Genomic DNA, 19,047 nt, shown 5'->3' on the forward strand with positions numbered 1-19,047 from the left:
ACACAGATGAAGGGTCAAGGAGATCCATTATTGACATTTTGGTAAAAAATCATGATATGATCCATTCATCATTAAGAAAGTTGGTGCAAGAAAATGTGTTCATTATTTTGTCGAGCTGGTGATTTATATTTACAAAGTTTATAGTTTTTCATTTTAGAAATAAATCTCAACTTGCCAAATTCCTTAAAAAGTGTTAAAATTTTTGTTTTTACAATTTTTCAACATCATTATAAACTACTTGTTTTATTAGATAAGTCTTCCTTTCCCCCTTATTTTTCCTCAAAAAGAAAATCCAGACAGTCTTTTGCATGTGGATATGTGCAGTGTAAGCATCTGAAATCTGATGTACCGGCACAAAAGGCTTAGAAAAAATTTGTTTAACCAAGTAGGGAATCCTAGAACCGTTTCCCTGTGTCAAGGTGTTGGGAGTATATGTCAGAATATTCATATAGATAAAGGAATAGAGGAGAAAACAGAGGTGAAATGGAAATCTCCTGAAAGGTGGTACTTTTTTTCTGTAATTATTTCACATAGAAGTTTCCAATTATAGATTTAAATGACTGTGGCCTTGATAATCAATATCCAATTACCAGGTTGACTGTTTGGATAGTAATGTCACACTTGCAACCTTTTTCTTACCAGGGAACACAGGGCCTCCACCATCCTATTCAGTTCTTTCTCCTACTGTTTGTTCTTTTCAGTGGGATCATATGTGAGTGAGACTGTTTTGCATCCTTATGCTTTTGCATTCCTTCTCTCTCTCTGGGATACTTTTCCCCCTTTATTTACCCATTGGTCTTCTGCTTGTCTAAAAGTTCATCTCAAACAGCACCTTTTTGTGCAGTCTTTTCTGACTGCTATCCAAATAAAGTCAATCCTCACTTCTTTCTGCATATCTCTGTCATGATACAGTGTATTTATGTATTTTCTGTGCATGTCTGCAGTTCTTATCATAGTATGAGCTTCTTTATGGTAGAAGTCATAGTCGTAACATATAGCTAATACTTGTGTCAGCCACTATTCTTAGTGTTACACACATTCAATTGTTTTAGTATTCACAACTCAGTGAGATAAATACTATTATTGGTAAATACTATTATTTTACAAATGAGGATATGGAGGAACAGAGAGTTTATGTGATTCATCCAAAGTCACTTAGCTATTAAGCATTGAATTGATATATATTAATATGCCAAATACAATGCCTACCATATAGTAGGAGCTTATAAATATTTAAGGTATAAGTGGTTATGATCTGAGTTTTAAAGTTTATCAAATATGCATTTATTAATTTAAATATAATTTTGCTTTAAAAATCTTAATACGCATTAGGATAAAAAATAATTTAAAGAAGTTCCTTACATATATAGATATGTTTATATAATACATACATACAACCTATATATTTGTATCTAAAAAGTTCTTAAAACCATGATCTCCAAAGAAGTTGAACTAGAAATTTTCTTAATGTAATATACGTGAAAATGTTGTTGCTAATAAAACTTTTCATCTACTCAGTCATGCATAATGTAATTATATTCGCTTCTCTTCTAGTGAAATTACACTTTTGCTTCTGAACAATTGCGAGTTCTCGCTGTGTAAATGCTAAGAAAAGTTTTATGGTACCATCTATTTTGTTAAGTCCAGGCCAATATTACTTAAGAAGCATAACCAAAGAGCTGTAGGAAATACCATTAATCTTCTCACATTTTGTTATTATTTCCTGAGAGGCTGAAATATTATAATCCTGAATTATTCAAGCCAATTGCTTAATTCTTTGTTTCATAGGTTCACACACTAAAAATTCATGAAAAAAAAAAGAAATAAAGTTTTTGGTGACATTTAGAAATCCATATTACTTATATAATACAAAATAATCACATAAGTTTGGAAAGATGCACACAAGTTTTAAAAATGTTTAGAGATCTGATATATATACCTTATGCATTAATATAATTTGAATTTTATAGATACACAAAATGTTGAAAACAATATAATTAATCTTAACTTTTAACTAGTGTTAAAGTGGAATGCTCTTAACTTAACATATTCTCCATAAGGTGATAGTGTATTTATTTCATAGTAACTTAAAAATAGGCCTCATAAAACATGGGTATTTTTACTTTTAGATAGTTCTAGAAATAATATTTTTGTAGTTTCTGGAAACATCACGTTCTGTTCTCAGGTTCATCTATACCACTAACATAAACTAAGCAGGCAAATATAAAATGGAATTATTTGGTCTCTAAATCTGAAATAATTATTTAAATATAAAACCACATATATGGTAAAGCCTAAATCTCACACACCAGCAAAAACCAATGAATACAACCTTCCAGACTTTCCAGACTCCCATGCACATCTGGATGAAAGAACAGAGCAGAAATGAGGCCAGGCTGCCATTGCTGGGGAGGTCTGAAGAAGAGCACCCTTTCCTCACACAGTAGGTGAATAATTCTGTTCAGGTTGCACCAGAGGCCACCCCGTGTAACATTACTATCCAAACAATCAACCTGGTAATTGGGTATTGATTATCAAGGCCAGAGTCCTTCATGGCCTTGCATGCTTAAAATGGACATGAAATGTGACACATGAAACGACTGGAGGTCTGGCAATGTTGTGACAACTGCTAGTAACATACCGAAAATTCTTCTTGAAACTTTAGGTTGTTGTTTGTGCAAAGCTCTTCAACATGTTGCAGGAAGGACTTCTTGCTTACCGGCCTCCAAGCAAAGAGAGGTAGAAAATGGAATCACGTTAGACTGACACTGGTCGTACAGTGAATAAGTCAAAGAACAACAGATACTTCAAAACCCGTAACCACACAGCCCTTTAAAGTCATTTTGCCATATTTACAAAATTAACTTTTCCCCTGTAAGTGTGCTTTCTTTGTAGTCCTGGCACAAAATCCTTTCCATTTTTAAGTGACTTTATATGAATGATATCACATTGTAAGGAAAAAAGTTTTTCAAGTAAATATAAGGGCATAAAGTTATCATTGAATCCTAAAGCACATAATACCTCTTTGTCATACAGAAAACATTTTATACATTACAAGGTTTTAGAAGATATAAAATATTGCAGTGACCTCATTCTCATAATGACATGGTTTTTAAACCCTAAGGAGTTTAAATATCCCCGTATTACTTCCCAAGCTAAAATACAGACATGCAGGCTTCACCCCAGAGAGAGAGAAAGCATTTCTCCAGTTACCATGCAATTAGTCATGCTTTTATGATTTATATCCAGCTTGGAGGTTTTTCTAGCAAACATACAAAAAAGGAACCACACATTAAGATTCATTGAATCAGTGAATCTAGCATTGACATTCAAAAAGAAGAAAAGATATTTAACAAACTTACTTGATGGATTTTCTATAACTAAGTAACCTGCAACAGAGATTGTGTTAAATGCATGATAAGCTGAGGGGATAGCTCTTTCTGAAAGAGTTCTAGATTAAAATCAGATAAATATAATAAGTCAGTAATGTATGATGTGCTATGACTTTACCTGATATGCAATCATTATTTTAAATTCTATTTCATCTTTCTAAATTATATTATTTGGACTCAATATGGCCAAATAATAACTTAGCTTCCCTCTCAAGCTAAGATACTCTTTTAATATTGTTAGGCCTTTGGGGTACTATGTTAAAAACAGGTCACTTTTTAATATATTGCATAGTATTTAGAGTCTAAGAGAGTTAATGTGGATTTAAAAAAATATTTTCTTTGTCCATAGAGAATGCTTAACCAGGGGGAGTGGATCTTTGAAAAATGACATCATATTGCCTAAGTTTTATTTCATGAGTGAGTTTTGATGAGTATATAACCATAAAAAATCACAATTCTTTCAGTTCCTTTAGACATATCTCCTGTGACAGTTCATTGGTCAAGTTATTCATACTCTGAAAAAAATTGAAATAATTTTTAACAGCCAAATAGACTATGCAACACACAAATTCAAAGATGGGAACATCTTTAATAACACATTTGTCATGCACAATCAATTAGCACTGCAAAACCACAAAAGGCACAAAGTATAATGAAATAAAATCAATAAAATAAAAATTTTTCAAAGTTTTAAATTTTAAGTATTATCAAGGATGATTTTACTGCATTCCTGAAGTGAATGATATTTATAAGAGGATGTGGTTTTTGAAGTAAAGGACAAATGAAAGAAAATAATTAGATTGAAAAATGTGTCATAATGAATACTATGAAAATGGTTACAAAGGAGTGTGTTCAATGAAAAAAACAGGAGTCAAAAAGTTCATTTTATTACAATATAGAAATTGGTGAAAAATAGGGGGTGCAGGAGCAAGTACTACCAAGAAGAATGATAGAATTCTGGTTAATGCGATAGGTGTCCCCGAGGAGAAGGAGGTATCTCCCAGCTTCTCAGGGTATAACATCATACAACATCCCATTATCAAACATGGAGTCACAATGATAAAACAGCAATGTTTGAGCAAAGTCTTGGTAGATGAACTTGTAAGCTTCCTACAATAACATAGAATGATTCTGAGAAGGCAATAGGGAAATTTTTAACTAAATGGATATGGAGATGGTTGAATGGGCTATTGAATCAGAAGAATCCTTGATTTGGAGTTTGGGACAGGAAGATAGAGGATGTCTGAATTAGAGGCCCTGGAAATACTTCTGACATAGCAATAGATAAAGTGGGGACTGAGTCAACAGTCAATCCCTGTTGGAAATAATTACCCTTCAGCAAAGACCAGCAAGAAAAAATATAATCATGGTCTAGACCCATACCACCCAAATACACTTAATGACTGATGCCCAGTGCTCTTATGCCATCATGTTCCTCAGAAACAGGAAAGGCGAGGGGGTTAGGTTGGGCAAATCCTAATTAACTGAGCTTAAGATAGAAATATGAATGAGATATTTGAATTGGCAAGATCAATTTCCCTGCTACCACACAGAAATGGAAATTCTTGACTTGCATGGATATCACTTTCATAACAACAGGGAATATTATTCAATTTGTGATTGGTGAAATTCAGACACACTGTATCTGATTTAATGACAGGCTTATGGTCCACCTATTTAAGAACAGTCAGACTGCCATCCTACAGTAGGAGAGTCTCTCTTTTCCCAGAGAATCCAGGATTATTTGAGGTGGTATTGGCAGAATATTTTTACTAGGCTATCTAGAATCTAAAGTAGAGCTAACTTCTGGGCAGCAATCCATAAGGAATTTGAAGAATCAGAATACATTCATCAAATCCTCAAAAGACATTAAACATGAATAATCATATTAAGATATAAATCCACAAGAAATAGCTAAAGCACCATGTTATTATTCACATCCTTGCTCTTTTTCTCATTAATGTTGTCTATTCTCATTTAGAAATTATAACTAATAAAAATAAAAATATTTAAAAAATATTAATAAAATGAATAAAATATTTTTCTTTTGTCAATTTCTTTATAGTTTCTAAACACTACAGAAAGTTGTTTTTCAAACACTATAGAAAGTTGCTTTTTTTTTTACTGTATTTTATTTTGCATTTGAAAGATCTCTCTAAAGATACTAATTTTAAATTGTAACTGGGTAGCTATTGGATCCAGATGGATATTTGTGAATTCTTTCTGTACTATAAAATATGATGGCTTCAAATACCTGCTCCAACAATTACCAGCTACATTACCTTGAGCAAGTTACTTAATCTTTCTGTGCCTCAGTTCCTAATCTGGAAAATAGGGTAAGTATATGTAAATCAAGCTCATATATGTACAAGCTTAGAAACGTCCTTGGCTTTGGAAGCAATACATAAGTATTAGTTAATATCATTAGTATTATAATTGCTATTTCTACTTTATTTTGTAAAACTCAAGCTCCTCTTACCCATCTGTCCTACAATTCACACTGATATAAAGGAAGATTTTTTTTCCCAAAAGAATATTCTATCTTAATTTTACTCAAAACTGGGTAGATTAAAATGTGCTAAATTAAGCAGCAAGATTTCCTATTTTATTTTTCTTAATCAGGGTCTCCAGCATAAAGAGTGGTCATAAATATCCAGACTTCAAATCTGAGTTTGGCTTTCTAGTTCTCAATTTAAGATCCTAAATAAATCCTTAATACCATAAAGATTATAATAATTCAGTTTTCACATTATCACATGAAGGCATTCTCATCACACTGGCATTTTTAATGTTATTCCTTACAACTACCTTTCACATACCCCGTTTGTATTCCAGCAATTCTCTGGCATCCCTCCCTCTCGGTTTGTACCATTCTAGGTGTTTTTCCACAACCAGGTCCTACTGATTCCTCAATAGCTGATTCAAATGTTAACTCTTCCATGGACCTTCTTTGTTCTATTATAGAGAAAATAATTTCATAGAAATGAAATTTCTATGCACAAACCACTTTCCACCTTATATTATGGCTATATAAGCACCTGTATTAAGGATACATGCATTGAGGTTCTTGTGTACTTGAAGGCAGGGGCAGGATTAACACTGCCTTACTACAAGACCCTCATAACCTTATTCATAGTAGACAATGAATAAATCATTATTAAATATACAATTTTGGATGCATTCAGACTAAGATACACAGAAAGCTAAATGTAAGCACTGTGCTTATTATGAGAGTATCTGAACTGAATGAATTTCCCACTAAAATAGTAAGCAATTGAGAATTTTCAGGAGCTTTAGATAAGTATGATCAATAGATGTATCAATAAACACTATATGAGTCTAGGGTGCCTGGGTGGCTCAGTCAGTTAAACGTCTGCTTTCAGCTCAGGTCATGATCCCAGGGTCCTGGGATCGAGTCCCATATTGGGCTACCTGCTCAGTAGGGAGCTTGCTTCTCCCTCTCCCAAACCCCCTGCTTGTGTTCTCTTTCTCTCTCTGTCAAATAAATAAATAAAATCTTTAAAAAAACCCAAAACACTATATGAGTTTAAAAGCCATATTAGATCCCCTAACATTAGAAAGTTAACAGGTGCTAGGAAATTAGATATATGAACAATAAAATCATCTTGCCTATCCAAGTAAAAAAAAGATAGACTTCAAAAAAAGAGTAAGATCTGTTTTGGCTTTATTTTCATTTGTATCACTCTCTTTATCTAAACCCAGTCACTTTATGTAACCTATGCTTTACATGTATATTTACATAATGTGAGAAACAAGACTTCTAAAGTCTAATTTTTATGTAATTTTCCAGTCTATGCCAATGTCACCAGTATGTGTGAACTGAAATTGAAATACCTATCTGGGTAGCTTAAATTGAGAAGACATTTTGGCAAATATTACCTAACTATTTCAAATAAAAGATTTTTTTGTTGTCTGTAGTAGTTTTGATACTTAGCCTCATAATGTATGGGTATATTCTTCCTTTAAGAATTGGCTGCATCCAGGGGCGTTGTTAAGCGTCTGCCTTTGGCTCAGGTCATGATCCCAGGGTCCTGGGATCGAGCCCCGCATTGGGCTCCCTGCTCTGCGGGAAGCCTGCTTCTCCCTCTCCCACTCTCCCTGCTTGTGTTCCCTCTCTCACTGTGTCTCTCTCTGTCAAATAAATAAATAAAATCTTTACAAAAAAAAAAAAGAATTGGCTGCATCTGGGGTGCTTGGGTGGTTCAGTAGGTTAAGCATCTGACTCTTGATTTTGGCTCAGGTCATGATCTCAGGGTTGTGAGATCAAGGTCAGGCTCTGTGTTCAGTGGGGTGTCTGCATGAGATAGTCTCTCTCTCTCTCCCTCCGCCCCACCTCTTCCCACTCTCTCTCTTTCTCTCAAATAAATAAATAATTTTTTTAAAAAAGGAATTGGCTGCATTCTAAATTTTATTATAGGTTTTAAAGTTTTGTTTTTAAATAGGAAAAAAATTAATTTGGACAATTTATCCAGGGAATTAGAAAAGAAGGTGGGGCATAATACAAAAAAAAAAAAAAAAAAAAGCATTGACTTTTATTGATGAAGAAATTAAATTCTTTTAAAAAAACTGTTTGGTTAGATAAGTATTAAAAAAACCTTACAGAAATTAATGTGCATGAAAGTCAACAACGTTATTTCAGGAGTGCTATTTTCAAATTAAGTCATCTGTGAAGACACTCAAAGAAACTCATATAGAAAACTTTTTATTAACATTTTTAAAAACAATTTGTTACATGAAGAGCATTTTAGACTGGTATTGTATTCACTTACAATAATGAATGATCCTGTCAAATCAAATTCAGTTCATTATTATATAAATCAATTTGGGAACTGTCCAGATTTCAATAAGAAAACTGACCACTTTCTAACAGAAAGAGCTAAACGCTTTTTATTACATGAATCTTAGCTGTCTTAAATCCTATTCCTTTTTTGTTGAAAAGGGTATTATTTCATGTCTGGGCTCATTTTTTAAAAGTCTATCAAAAACTTAAATTCCACTCAGATTACTCTTGATAGATCCAGAGAGGAACCATTTATTTATGTTGGCAGTGGTGATTGAAGACCATATTGTCACAGAGACTCAGCTTTCCCTCAAGGTCAATTAGTTGAAATCTATAGGGAATTAAAATATAGTCCAAATAGAGAGCCATGGATGATAGCCTATAGATGAGCAGCTTAAATCAGCATTACCAGTGGCACAGGACAAACTAGAAATTTTGTGTTTTCTACTTAAGTTAGGTTAAAAAGAAAGGAACCTCAAATTTTATTGCATTGATTTAAAATATGTATTTGGCACACTGACACGTACTTCATATTCAAATAAAAATTTGTTAAGAATCTATCTTTCTGGGAAAACATATTAATTAATCCTTTCAAGTTTTATAAAATGCTGAGTGTGAATTTTTAATTTCTATATTTCAATCAAGCCATTAATTGTTCCAACATTTACATCTACTTCTATAATGATATCCTATTACTTACCCTCAGCATTTACTGTAATGCTTTCAAAGGTGTCTTCAGTTTTGTTCTTTCCTATTGTTTTATTTGTTCTAGGCTTTAAAATAGTATTCTTTCAGATCTTTCTTTCTTTCTTTCCTTTTAAGATTTTATTTATTTATTTGACAGAGAGAGTGAGAGGACACAAGCAGGGGGAACAGCAGGCAGAGGGAGAAGCAGGCTCCCCACTGAGCAGGGAGCCTGACGTGGGGCTCCATCCCAGGACCCTGAGGTCATGACCTGAGCCGAAGGCAGACACTTAACCGACTGAGCCACCCAGGTGCTCCATTTCCAGATATTTCTTCATTCTTTTACCAAATCACCAATAATTTTTCTGTGGTCCCTAATATAAATTTAAAAAGTTATCCTACCCAATCCTTAAAAAGTTGAAAATAGAACTACCATATGATCCAGCAAGTCTACTTCTAGGAATATATTCACAGGAAATGAAAACAGTAACTCAAAAAGACATCTGCACCCCCATGTTTATGGCAACATTATTTACAACAGCTATGACATGGAAGTAACCTAAGTGTCCATCAGTGGGTGAATGGATAAAGAGGTTGTGGCATATATATATATATATATATATATATATATATATATACACACACACACACACAAAGGAATATTATTTGGCCACAAAAAGAGGAAATCCTACCATTTGCAACAACATGGATGGGCTTGAAGGCATTATGCTAAGTGAAATAAGTCAGACAGAAAAGGACAAATACTGTATGATCTCACTTATATGTGGAATCTAAAACACAAACAAGCAAACACAAATTCATAGAGAAAGAAATCAGCTTTGTGGTTAGCAGAGGTGGAGGGCAGAGGGAGGGGGTATTGGAGGAAGGTGGATAAAAGGTATAAACTTCCAGTATTAAGGTAAATAAGTACTAGGGATGTAATGTACAACATAATGACTATGGTTAACACTGCTGTATGGTATATTTGAAAGTTGTTAAGAAAATAGATCCTAAGAGTTCTCATCATAAGGAGAACATTTTTTTTTTCATTTTTTCTTTTCTTCATTTTTTTTTTGTATTTATATGAAAAAAATGTTTGTTAGCTGAACCTACTGTGGTAATTACTTCACAATATATGTAAATCAAACCATTATGCTATATACCTTAAACTTACACAGTGATGTATGTCAGTTATTTCTCAATAAAACTGTAAAACAAAGTTAAAAAATATTATCCTGATAGCTGGTACTGTAGAGCTGACTCTAAAACTTCACCTTATAAGGTAAACATACCACCTCAATAGGTAAGTAATGTAATATTTTTCTTATTTAACTAGAAAAACAATCAATTCATAAGTGCTGTCCTAAGTACTTTCTCAGTATATTTCCTGTAAAGACAAGTAAGTTTAAAAGGAGCTTAGCTATTTGAAGGGCAGCTCTTTGGAGGCAATGCCCCTTCCATTTTAATCACAGAATTTCCAGTGCCCCGAACAGTGCTTGGCACTTGGTAGGGTCCGACTGATACTTCTTTTACCCAAACGAAGTAAAATGGACATTTAGATTAATAAGGAAAAGCAACATTCTTGCTGATGTCAAAGAGGTAAGAGAAGATTCCCGAGGTGGCAAGAGTTGAATTTTCATTATTACTAAGCCTCTCCACATTAGCACATTTGAAAACAAATTCCTGACAGATGTTTTATTTTGTCAACCACATATCCTAAATTACAGCGAGGGGCACAGGCTTAGCTACCTTGGGCAAGAGGGCAGAAGGAGTAGGAAGAGAAGATGAAGAAACTGCTGATAGCTGTGTGAAGAGATGGGGGCACAGGCTCTCGGTGAGGATGGAATGAAGAGGACACAGATGACGTGCTATCATCTAAAAAGAAGTGCTTCGAGCCCGAACTATTAACTATTAACTATCTCATCTAGTAAACACTTAATTACCTCAGCTAGGGGTTAGAAGGTAACCTTGGAAAACTAAATTTGGAGGAAGACTACATCTACCTTAACAAATAGGATTTATGTACAGGTGTTCTATAAAGGTTCTCATGAATCCAAACCATTAAGCTGAGCTCTATCGAAGTAAGACCTCTGACTAAACAGGGACACTACTGACTAATTCGAAGAGAGAAAATGTGGTGCTCGAGGAGAAACATGAGGTAAAAATGGAAGGATTTTTCTGAGGCACTAATGGCATAAAGCAAAAAAAAAAAAAAAAGTAAAAGAATTCTGTTTAACGATGACAAAGAAAGATACTTGGCAGAGCTGCTCCACCAGACCCGTTGTGAGTCTGGAATGCTGAGAGGTCAGCTTTGAGTGCTGGTTGGAAATGGATATTTTATGTGTGATGTGATCACTTAAATCTTTAGCTCAACAGAGTCTTTAGTTTGACAACAGAATCTGATCAAGCAGGTCCTTTGAGGAAAATGTATTTTTATAAAACTATTTTAATTCTGTCAGTGGAAACTTGGCAATTAGTTCACAGGAAGCAAAACAAGTTTACCGATGATTCCAAAATGCTAAATATGATTAGAGTAGAAATAGTCCTGGCTTCCACTGTTTTAATCATGCTGACTACTACTATTCATGATCAATGAGAATGTCGGGAGCCTGGGCCCCATCCACCCCTGTGGCTCATGGAGACTGACTCCTCTGTCATAGATTTGGGATTTTGAAATCAAATGCATTTTCGTTCTTTGCCTCCAATTCATATTCTTTGCATGAAGAAACTGATTATCTCTGAGGCATTCAATCTGTTGCTGGGGTCCCCGGTAATGCTGACATTTTGTTACGCTACCTTCAGAAGGCACAAAGCAATTTTTGTGCTAGCATATAAATGACATTTCCGAACATCAGAGGAGTGCCTGAAAACATGCACAGTTAGCTACCCATTGATTAGGGCAGAAGTACAGATACTATGAACTGTGTCACTCTGTGTATGCCCCAGAGGCAGAGAACAGGAAATTTCATCATCTTGGTCCTTACAGATTACCACCTGCAGTAGTTGAAATGAGCTTGTGTGAAGTCTGGACCCAGACTCCATCTGTCAGATGGAGAACTCAGCTTTGTATCATGTAATAAGACAAGATGCATGTGAAGAAATCTAGGTGGAAACTTATTTTACTGTCAAAGCTAACACAACATGAGAACACAGCAAATTCTCAGGACATGCACATTATGAGTCAATGTGCATTTTGATAAGGTTAACTTTACCATATCAATAGCATGCAAATTACAGAGGACATATTGTAAGTAGAAAGCATAGGGCTTTTTTGGGGTTTTTTGGCTTTGGAAAAAAATAGCACGTTAAACAACAAAACGCTCAATATAGTGTATTTAAAAATATAGAGCACACCACCTGACAAGATGAAAACCATCACAACAGAGCTCCGCATCACCACAGTAACTTACTGGATGACAAAAATCTCCTTGCGTCTAAAGAAAAATGAAGAATATCTGGAAGTAAAGATTCATTATTTATTTAGTACACAAACACACTGGATTATTTTTTGCTACTACAAGAACACGAGCATTAAATATCTTGAGCTTCATCCTACTTCAGGACACTTGTCTGGAATTCACATATTTGTCAGACATTTCTTATCTGGATTCATGTATTTTTGCCATTGTTTGCAAAATGGTTTAAGAGAGAAGTAAAATCCATGGCTAGAACCTGTCAAAGAATTGATGGCGATTAAAATGCTAATGATTTTACATAGAATTTCATGTATCAAATATTATGTATTCTTATTGAAGGTACAATAAGACTTGCACTACTAAAGATTTTTCAGTTTCTGAAGTTTGAACCTATACTAAAATGCCATCACTCCTTTGTCCCATGTCACTAAAGAACAAAGAATTCAAAAAAAGCAGTTCTTCCCTTAGAATCATTTCTCTGCATAGGAAAAGCTGCTTCAAGAAGGATCCCATAGGGTCTTGTCTTTTTAAAAGGGGTTATATTGATCTCATCTAGTAAGCTTCTGAGTTACACACACACACACACACACACACACACACAGAAGTACAGGTGTATCTTATCTCTGAATCCAACGCACGCAGGCTAGCATCATGGCTGTCCTGTTTACTAGATGTACCACCTTGGACAGTTACTTAAATTCTCTAAGCATCTTTTGTTTTTCAACTGTAAAATGGGGATAAAAATATCTACCACAAAAGGATTGAAAGAGTTAAGTGAGATCATTACACACAGAGTTAACACACAGTAATTGCTCAAAAACAGTAGCAATTATTTATATTAGCAAGCCCTCTATGTGAAAGTAGATTGGGATGATTTTTTAATTTTATAAAGATTGTAAATAACAATAATAATTCCAAATGTAGTATTCTGATTTAAAGTTTACAAGAGCTTCCTGAAGACAAGTACATTTAACGAAAATTCAACTTGCACACTTCTAAAGTTATTGAAGAAAGAAAGCAATTCAACTGTTTGCTTTCTTGAGGATTTTAATTCCATTCATGATTACTGGATTGGGCCTTGAGTCTAATTAATGCACCATTACATTCACTCAACTAAAATAGGCAAGAGAATTAATATGGAATGATGCACAAAATTTGGGGGGATAATTGAGGTTTGGAAGAAATTGAGGGTCAAGTAAGAAGATTAGTAACATTGATTAATGTTATTACTCTGTGTGGTTTTTTTTTTCTGATTTAGTCACCCTGGGTGGGGGTGGGGGGGTGGGGGAGATTGGAGATGGGGAACCTACTATAACTTAATTAAGTCTGGTAAGGAGACAGTGAAAAATAAACATTTTTAGCAAATAGAATATTTAACTTGTGAACCTTCTGTTAGGTTATTTAATTTTAAGTGTTATAACTCTCTTGGGAAGGTAGTTTGTGTGCAGTTAAATTAGTTAAAGCAATCCATAGGGCCAGCTGGTCTCAGCAATCTTGAAGAGACAGGTCTGTTTTACCTGAGTGTTTGCTAATCTTGCCAATATTTCCTCCTGGAAACCTTTCTCACTTCCTTGGGCTAAGTGGTTGTGTTTCAAAGGAGCCATCACAAAATGTTGTTTTGTTCATTTCTTTAAAACCCCAAGGGTGATTTTCTAATCTGGTGAATGTGGAAGAGATGAGCCCAAAATATTAAATACCCTCCCTAAGAAATACATCGTGCATTGTCTAAACTTAAATATAAAATGTGCATAAGGAAATGGTATAATTATCATTCCAAATAGGAAATGAAAACATTATCTTGGCCTATCCTGAATGTTCTCATGGAGTTACAGAGTACTCAATCTTTTTTTTTTTTTTTTTTTCCAGAGTACTAAATCTTCATTTGAGTTTTGTTCTTCAGGAAGAAAAATTACAATGTGAGAGAATTCTTCTTTAGATCCTTTGTGAAACAAGGTAAAATATAATTAAATAATAAGAGTTTACACACACAAAATTTACAGGATGAATCTTAACACGTAAATAAATATACAGGCACATGTCATAAAATGAATAATTTCTTAACTATAAAATTCCAAGTCCTTGACAGGATTTAGTACAAGCATCATAATAACTTTTGTTAACTAGATAACTCCCTAAAATTAATATTTTAATTATTGATTAAATCTTCTTCTTTTATCACTTCTCTTATGGACATGTCAAGACATACAACACTGAGGAAAACTGCTAGTCCAATATGCATGAAGAAAGTGGGCATGTTGGAAGGAAAAGAACATGCCTAAGCCTCAGGTAGAAAGAGCATATAATAGGTGGGTAGATTTAAAGGAAATCACCTAAGTTCTCTCTTGCAAATAACAAAGACATATGACGTAAGTTATTCAACAATTTAAAAACTAACTCAAACTCCCTGATTCTTTACTCTCAGAATCTACTATCAGTCTCTGGTTCTACTCTCATGCCCTATATGCCTTTTAATAGATTTAGATCTTCCAGCACCTCAAGACAAGTGAAGGGCTTGAGAGCTTCACTGAAGGATGGCCCCTCATATATGTGCACATGACTAATTATGGATCTGTTAGTTACCATTTCTTCTAGACTTAATTTCTACTGTATTACTGACCTTATTCACATGAAAACCCTTCAATAAATAGTAAATCTGGAGACAGATCTCTGTAGTGAAGAGTTAGTACTCAAACCACTTGATAGTTATTTTAATAAATTTCTGTAATAATCAAGCAAAGCATATTATTATGTGCCACTGGAATTACAAATACGGATGTTTCACAGTCATGAATGCTGGAATCATATCAAAAAGTGAGAAAATAAAAATCATAGAAACTAAAATTTCCAACTTTACTATTATTGGGGGTAATATATACTTATGACCTATGTGCAAAAATAAATATTATTTGAAATATACCTGAAAGACACTTATACATCATTTTACAAATAAATCCACATATACATAAATAAACACGGAAGCAGGAAAAGAAATAATTAGGAATCAAGATTAAATAAGGCAGTCCCTGATTTATGAAAAACCAATAATAAACAATCTATGCAGTCCTTATCCACCTTTTCCATTAGCTGCCATGACAGTCATTGTTAAAAAAAAATCTTCCAGCTTTTAGATAATGGCTGTGTTCAGAAGTGCAGGAAAGGGCAAGCTGTGAAAACACACAGAGCTTAGGGAATCTAACCTCAGCACAGCCTGCCTAGAATGATAACCTCCTTGATAAAGAGCACTTTAATACTGACTGGCTTTTTTCACTTTGTTACGTCGTATCTCTTCCTAAAGATCTACTTACTAAGGACTTTTGGGATATTAATAAAGATTCTTTTAAAAAACTGCCCCTATAAGTGTTTGGACACTTAGAACATTTTAGTATGAACAGATTCAACTAAATTGTTCAAACAACTAAAATTAATTGCACTGAGAGATTTGACGTGTTTTCTCTTGTACTTTTGGGTGTTAGAAGACACTGAGACTCCAGGCCTGTGGAGGTGGTACAAACAATGAGAAAGGGAGTTGAGAGAATACTACAGAAATTCAGTTGGCCCGCAGGGGGAAAGGAGAAGAAACTTCCTTTTACTACGCAGGATGACCCTTTTAAGGACCAAGACATAGCCTAATATTGGAATGCTCTATTGCTCCTAAGATGTGGTTAACTTTGGCAGGTTACCCTGCAAATCTATTGCTCTTTCATACATAACATTTCTAATGTGGAAAACTATGTCCTGGATAATAGATAACCTTCTTCCATATGGTCTTTGGAATACTATCCATTTTGTTGTATCCATAGAAACAACCTCTATTAGAATATAAACAAAGGTAAATATCTAAATATAAAGAGTAAGTTTACCTCTTTAACAGAACAAATTTCCTTGTAATTTAGTGATAACACTGAATGACTTTCATTTTGCAGTATTTGGAAGGCCCCTGCTTATCAGATGACACTTCCCTCTGTAACACATATTTGATATTTTTAGGCATGCTGGAAATACTCTTTCAAAGTCAATCTATTAGGTAAAGAGCAGCTTTGCTAAATGACAACTATAAACAATTCCTTTTTAAGTTCAAGAACTTTCATGGCGTATTTCCAGAGTTAATAATAATTTTTTAAAGCCTAGCAGAGTTGTTCATGTACTTTGTAAAAACTGTCATGTGCTTATAAGCATCACAAAATATTGCATCTTATAAGAATCTAAACTTGTTATGATGGCCTGATGACAGTTTTTATTACGAATTTGATGAATTATCTTAATAGACAAGTTTTTCAAATGTGTCAACATTTTGAATGATTTATAATGATTTCAAAAGGACTTAAAATACTTACTCTTTAAAATTAAGCACCTTTACTATTTCTAATACATACTGATGACATGCTTTTCTTCCCAAAGGTAATTTTTTACTTTGTATTTAATTTTTAAATACTAAGCAATTAAAAAATAAAGTGTTAATACACAAGTTAGATTTTTAATGTAATTTCATACTAAAATAAGGAGCTATGAGGCTTTTATAAAAATGATATAAACAATATCAAGTCGTTACAAATTTAATTAAACTTGTGATTAAAAATATGGACACTTCCAGAAAATCCAATGTAAAAGAAATCTATCATATGAAGTGAATTATTAAACATGATTTTAAAGGTTTAATGTGTAAAAATATTTGTCTCAGGAAAAAAAAAAAAGAGCTTGGTTGAACGTTATAGTCCGAGGTTCATATTGAACCCAAAGCATGAGGAAGATTAAGTGATTCTCCGAGCACCAGTGAGAAGTGTGCAGAAGATGGAGGTCACTCTTTGAAAGAAGATCTCTATGACCTGTGTAAATAGGAGCCCCACAAACACTTCCAACAAGCATAGGTCAGAATAGGGTCATGGCTCCAGGCCCTCTGAACCACTGTTCGCCAAGAGGAGTGTGCTCACCGCGTTAATCTCTCGTCCTTCAGTTCCAGGTCTGCCACAGTGATGAGCTGATCCAGCTTGAATTTAGTGTCAATAATTTCTGCGTCTCGAGGAGAGTATGTGCCACCTTCTTTCTGCTTCTGTCGAATTCTAAAATAAGTGTAGTAAAGTCCAAAAAGGAAATACCATAGAAAGCATATAAAATTAAGTTTCCTTTTGTTTTTAGATATCAGTCAAATAATTTCTTTGTTGGGGTCACATCTCTGAATATGGCGCAAATTTATAGGTACTCAACTTATTTTTCCTGTTTTAATTCCATAAAACCTAATTCTACTATATTCCTTTAAGATGTTGCTTTGTTGAAGTTTCAAATTTTAATGAGAATCAGTTGATCAAGGCCTGGGCCACTGGCAAACTTAAACTACAGGGCAAATGAAATTGAAGCTATGAGCTTGTTTTGCCTCCCGATAGCTGTCTCTAGATTTGTCATAAAGAGAAAGTATGCCGAAGTGGAACCAGCTCATTGCTATCAGCACCAGCAGTAAAAGACCATGTTCCATTGTTTTATATACATGAGACATTTCTACATTCATGAAAATGCATAGAAATATGTTTTAAATTGTCTCATAGGCTTTTTATAAAAATATTGTACAGCATATAATGTTATCTTTATTTATATTCAGAAAATTCAAGTTCAAAAATAAAAATCACATGAATCTGAGAATCAAATCCAAGTCCTTTCATTTTTAAGCCATTTACATGCTTATTTTTCTATGACATAGTATGGTAATTACAAAGTGATATTAGCTATTCTATCTTTTACATTTCAAACAATTATTATGTAATATGAATTATGTATTAAGGATGGAAAAGAAAGTATAAAATATGGTTCCTATCTAAGAACATTACAGTTTAGTTGAGAAGCAAGATCTAAATGTAGAAAAAGCAATAAAAAGATAAAAATTCCAAATTCCAATTCATAGGACAACTACTAGTATTGTCAGGAAGTAAAAAAGTGAGATCTGATTTGAGTGTTCCAGAACGAGAAGGAGGAGGAAGCACATTTCTGATTGACCGTATAAAAGCAGAGTTGTAGAAAAGCCTAAGGAACGTTCAGGTGAGAAGAGACCCATTTGGCCAAAGAGAAGTATGTCCGGAGGTTGTAGGGAATAAGAGGGGAGAACTTCTTGTCCACATAAGGAGTTTATCCTGTAAGGAGATGAAAATCAGAAAAGCTTTTAGAGCAAGGAACAATATGAATATGGCCAAAGCATGCCCTTCAGGGACAAGGAAGATATCTTAAACAATCTATCCCTAAAAATGCCTAGAATAATGACTTTCTCTCACTATCTCTCGGCGGAATCTGAGAACAGTATGCAGCATAAGAAAAATACTTGTTTCAACAGCTCTTCAAATTATCCATCAAAATGATGATTTAAGAGATTCAAGGTGAAAGAGATGATGCATGGCATACAGAATACGGGACTACCTTCTTCAGATAAAATAAAAAGAGCCTACTGAGCTACTTAGGAAATTAGTGTTGTGGTTACCTTTGCAAATATAAGGTCCCTTTAACTCAGAAATCTACTTTATGAAGCCAGATTTTAGGACCACAACTAAGATTTCCCCTGAGACCCTGTAAACAGGAAGGGAATTAGGAGGCTGATACTGGGAATTTATTATTATTATTATTATTATTTTTTTTTTTAGATTTCTTTTTTTTTTTTTAAAGATTTTTTATTTATTTATCTGAGAGAGAGAATGGGAGACAGAGAGCATGAGAGGGGGGAGGATCAGAGGGAGAAGCAGACTCCCTGCTTCTGCGGGACTCGATCCCGGGACTCCAG

The 19,047-nt window shown here is 34.0% G+C and overlaps 1 protein-coding gene across 1 annotated transcript in view; it reads right to left on the reverse strand.

Annotated features, from left to right (window-relative positions):
• The window catches only part of PTPRQ (protein tyrosine phosphatase receptor type Q), a 197,929-nt gene that overhangs the window by 27,733 nt on the left and 151,149 nt on the right, over positions 1 to 19,047 (reverse strand). The window contains exons 35-37 of the mRNA XM_032393715.1: positions 17,222 to 17,350; positions 3,363 to 3,389; positions 2,642 to 2,723 (exon numbers count right to left, since the gene is read on the reverse strand). Of these exons, the coding sequence (XP_032249606.1) occupies positions 2,642 to 2,723; positions 3,363 to 3,389; positions 17,222 to 17,350 (238 nt within the window). The remainder of the gene's footprint in view (positions 1 to 2,641; positions 2,724 to 3,362; positions 3,390 to 17,221; positions 17,351 to 19,047) is intronic.

Source organism: Phoca vitulina, unplaced genomic scaffold (genome assembly GCF_004348235.1).
Source record: "Phoca vitulina isolate PV1807 unplaced genomic scaffold, GSC_HSeal_1.0 scaffold76, whole genome shotgun sequence".
NCBI classification, from domain to species: domain Eukaryota; kingdom Metazoa; phylum Chordata; class Mammalia; order Carnivora; family Phocidae; genus Phoca; species Phoca vitulina.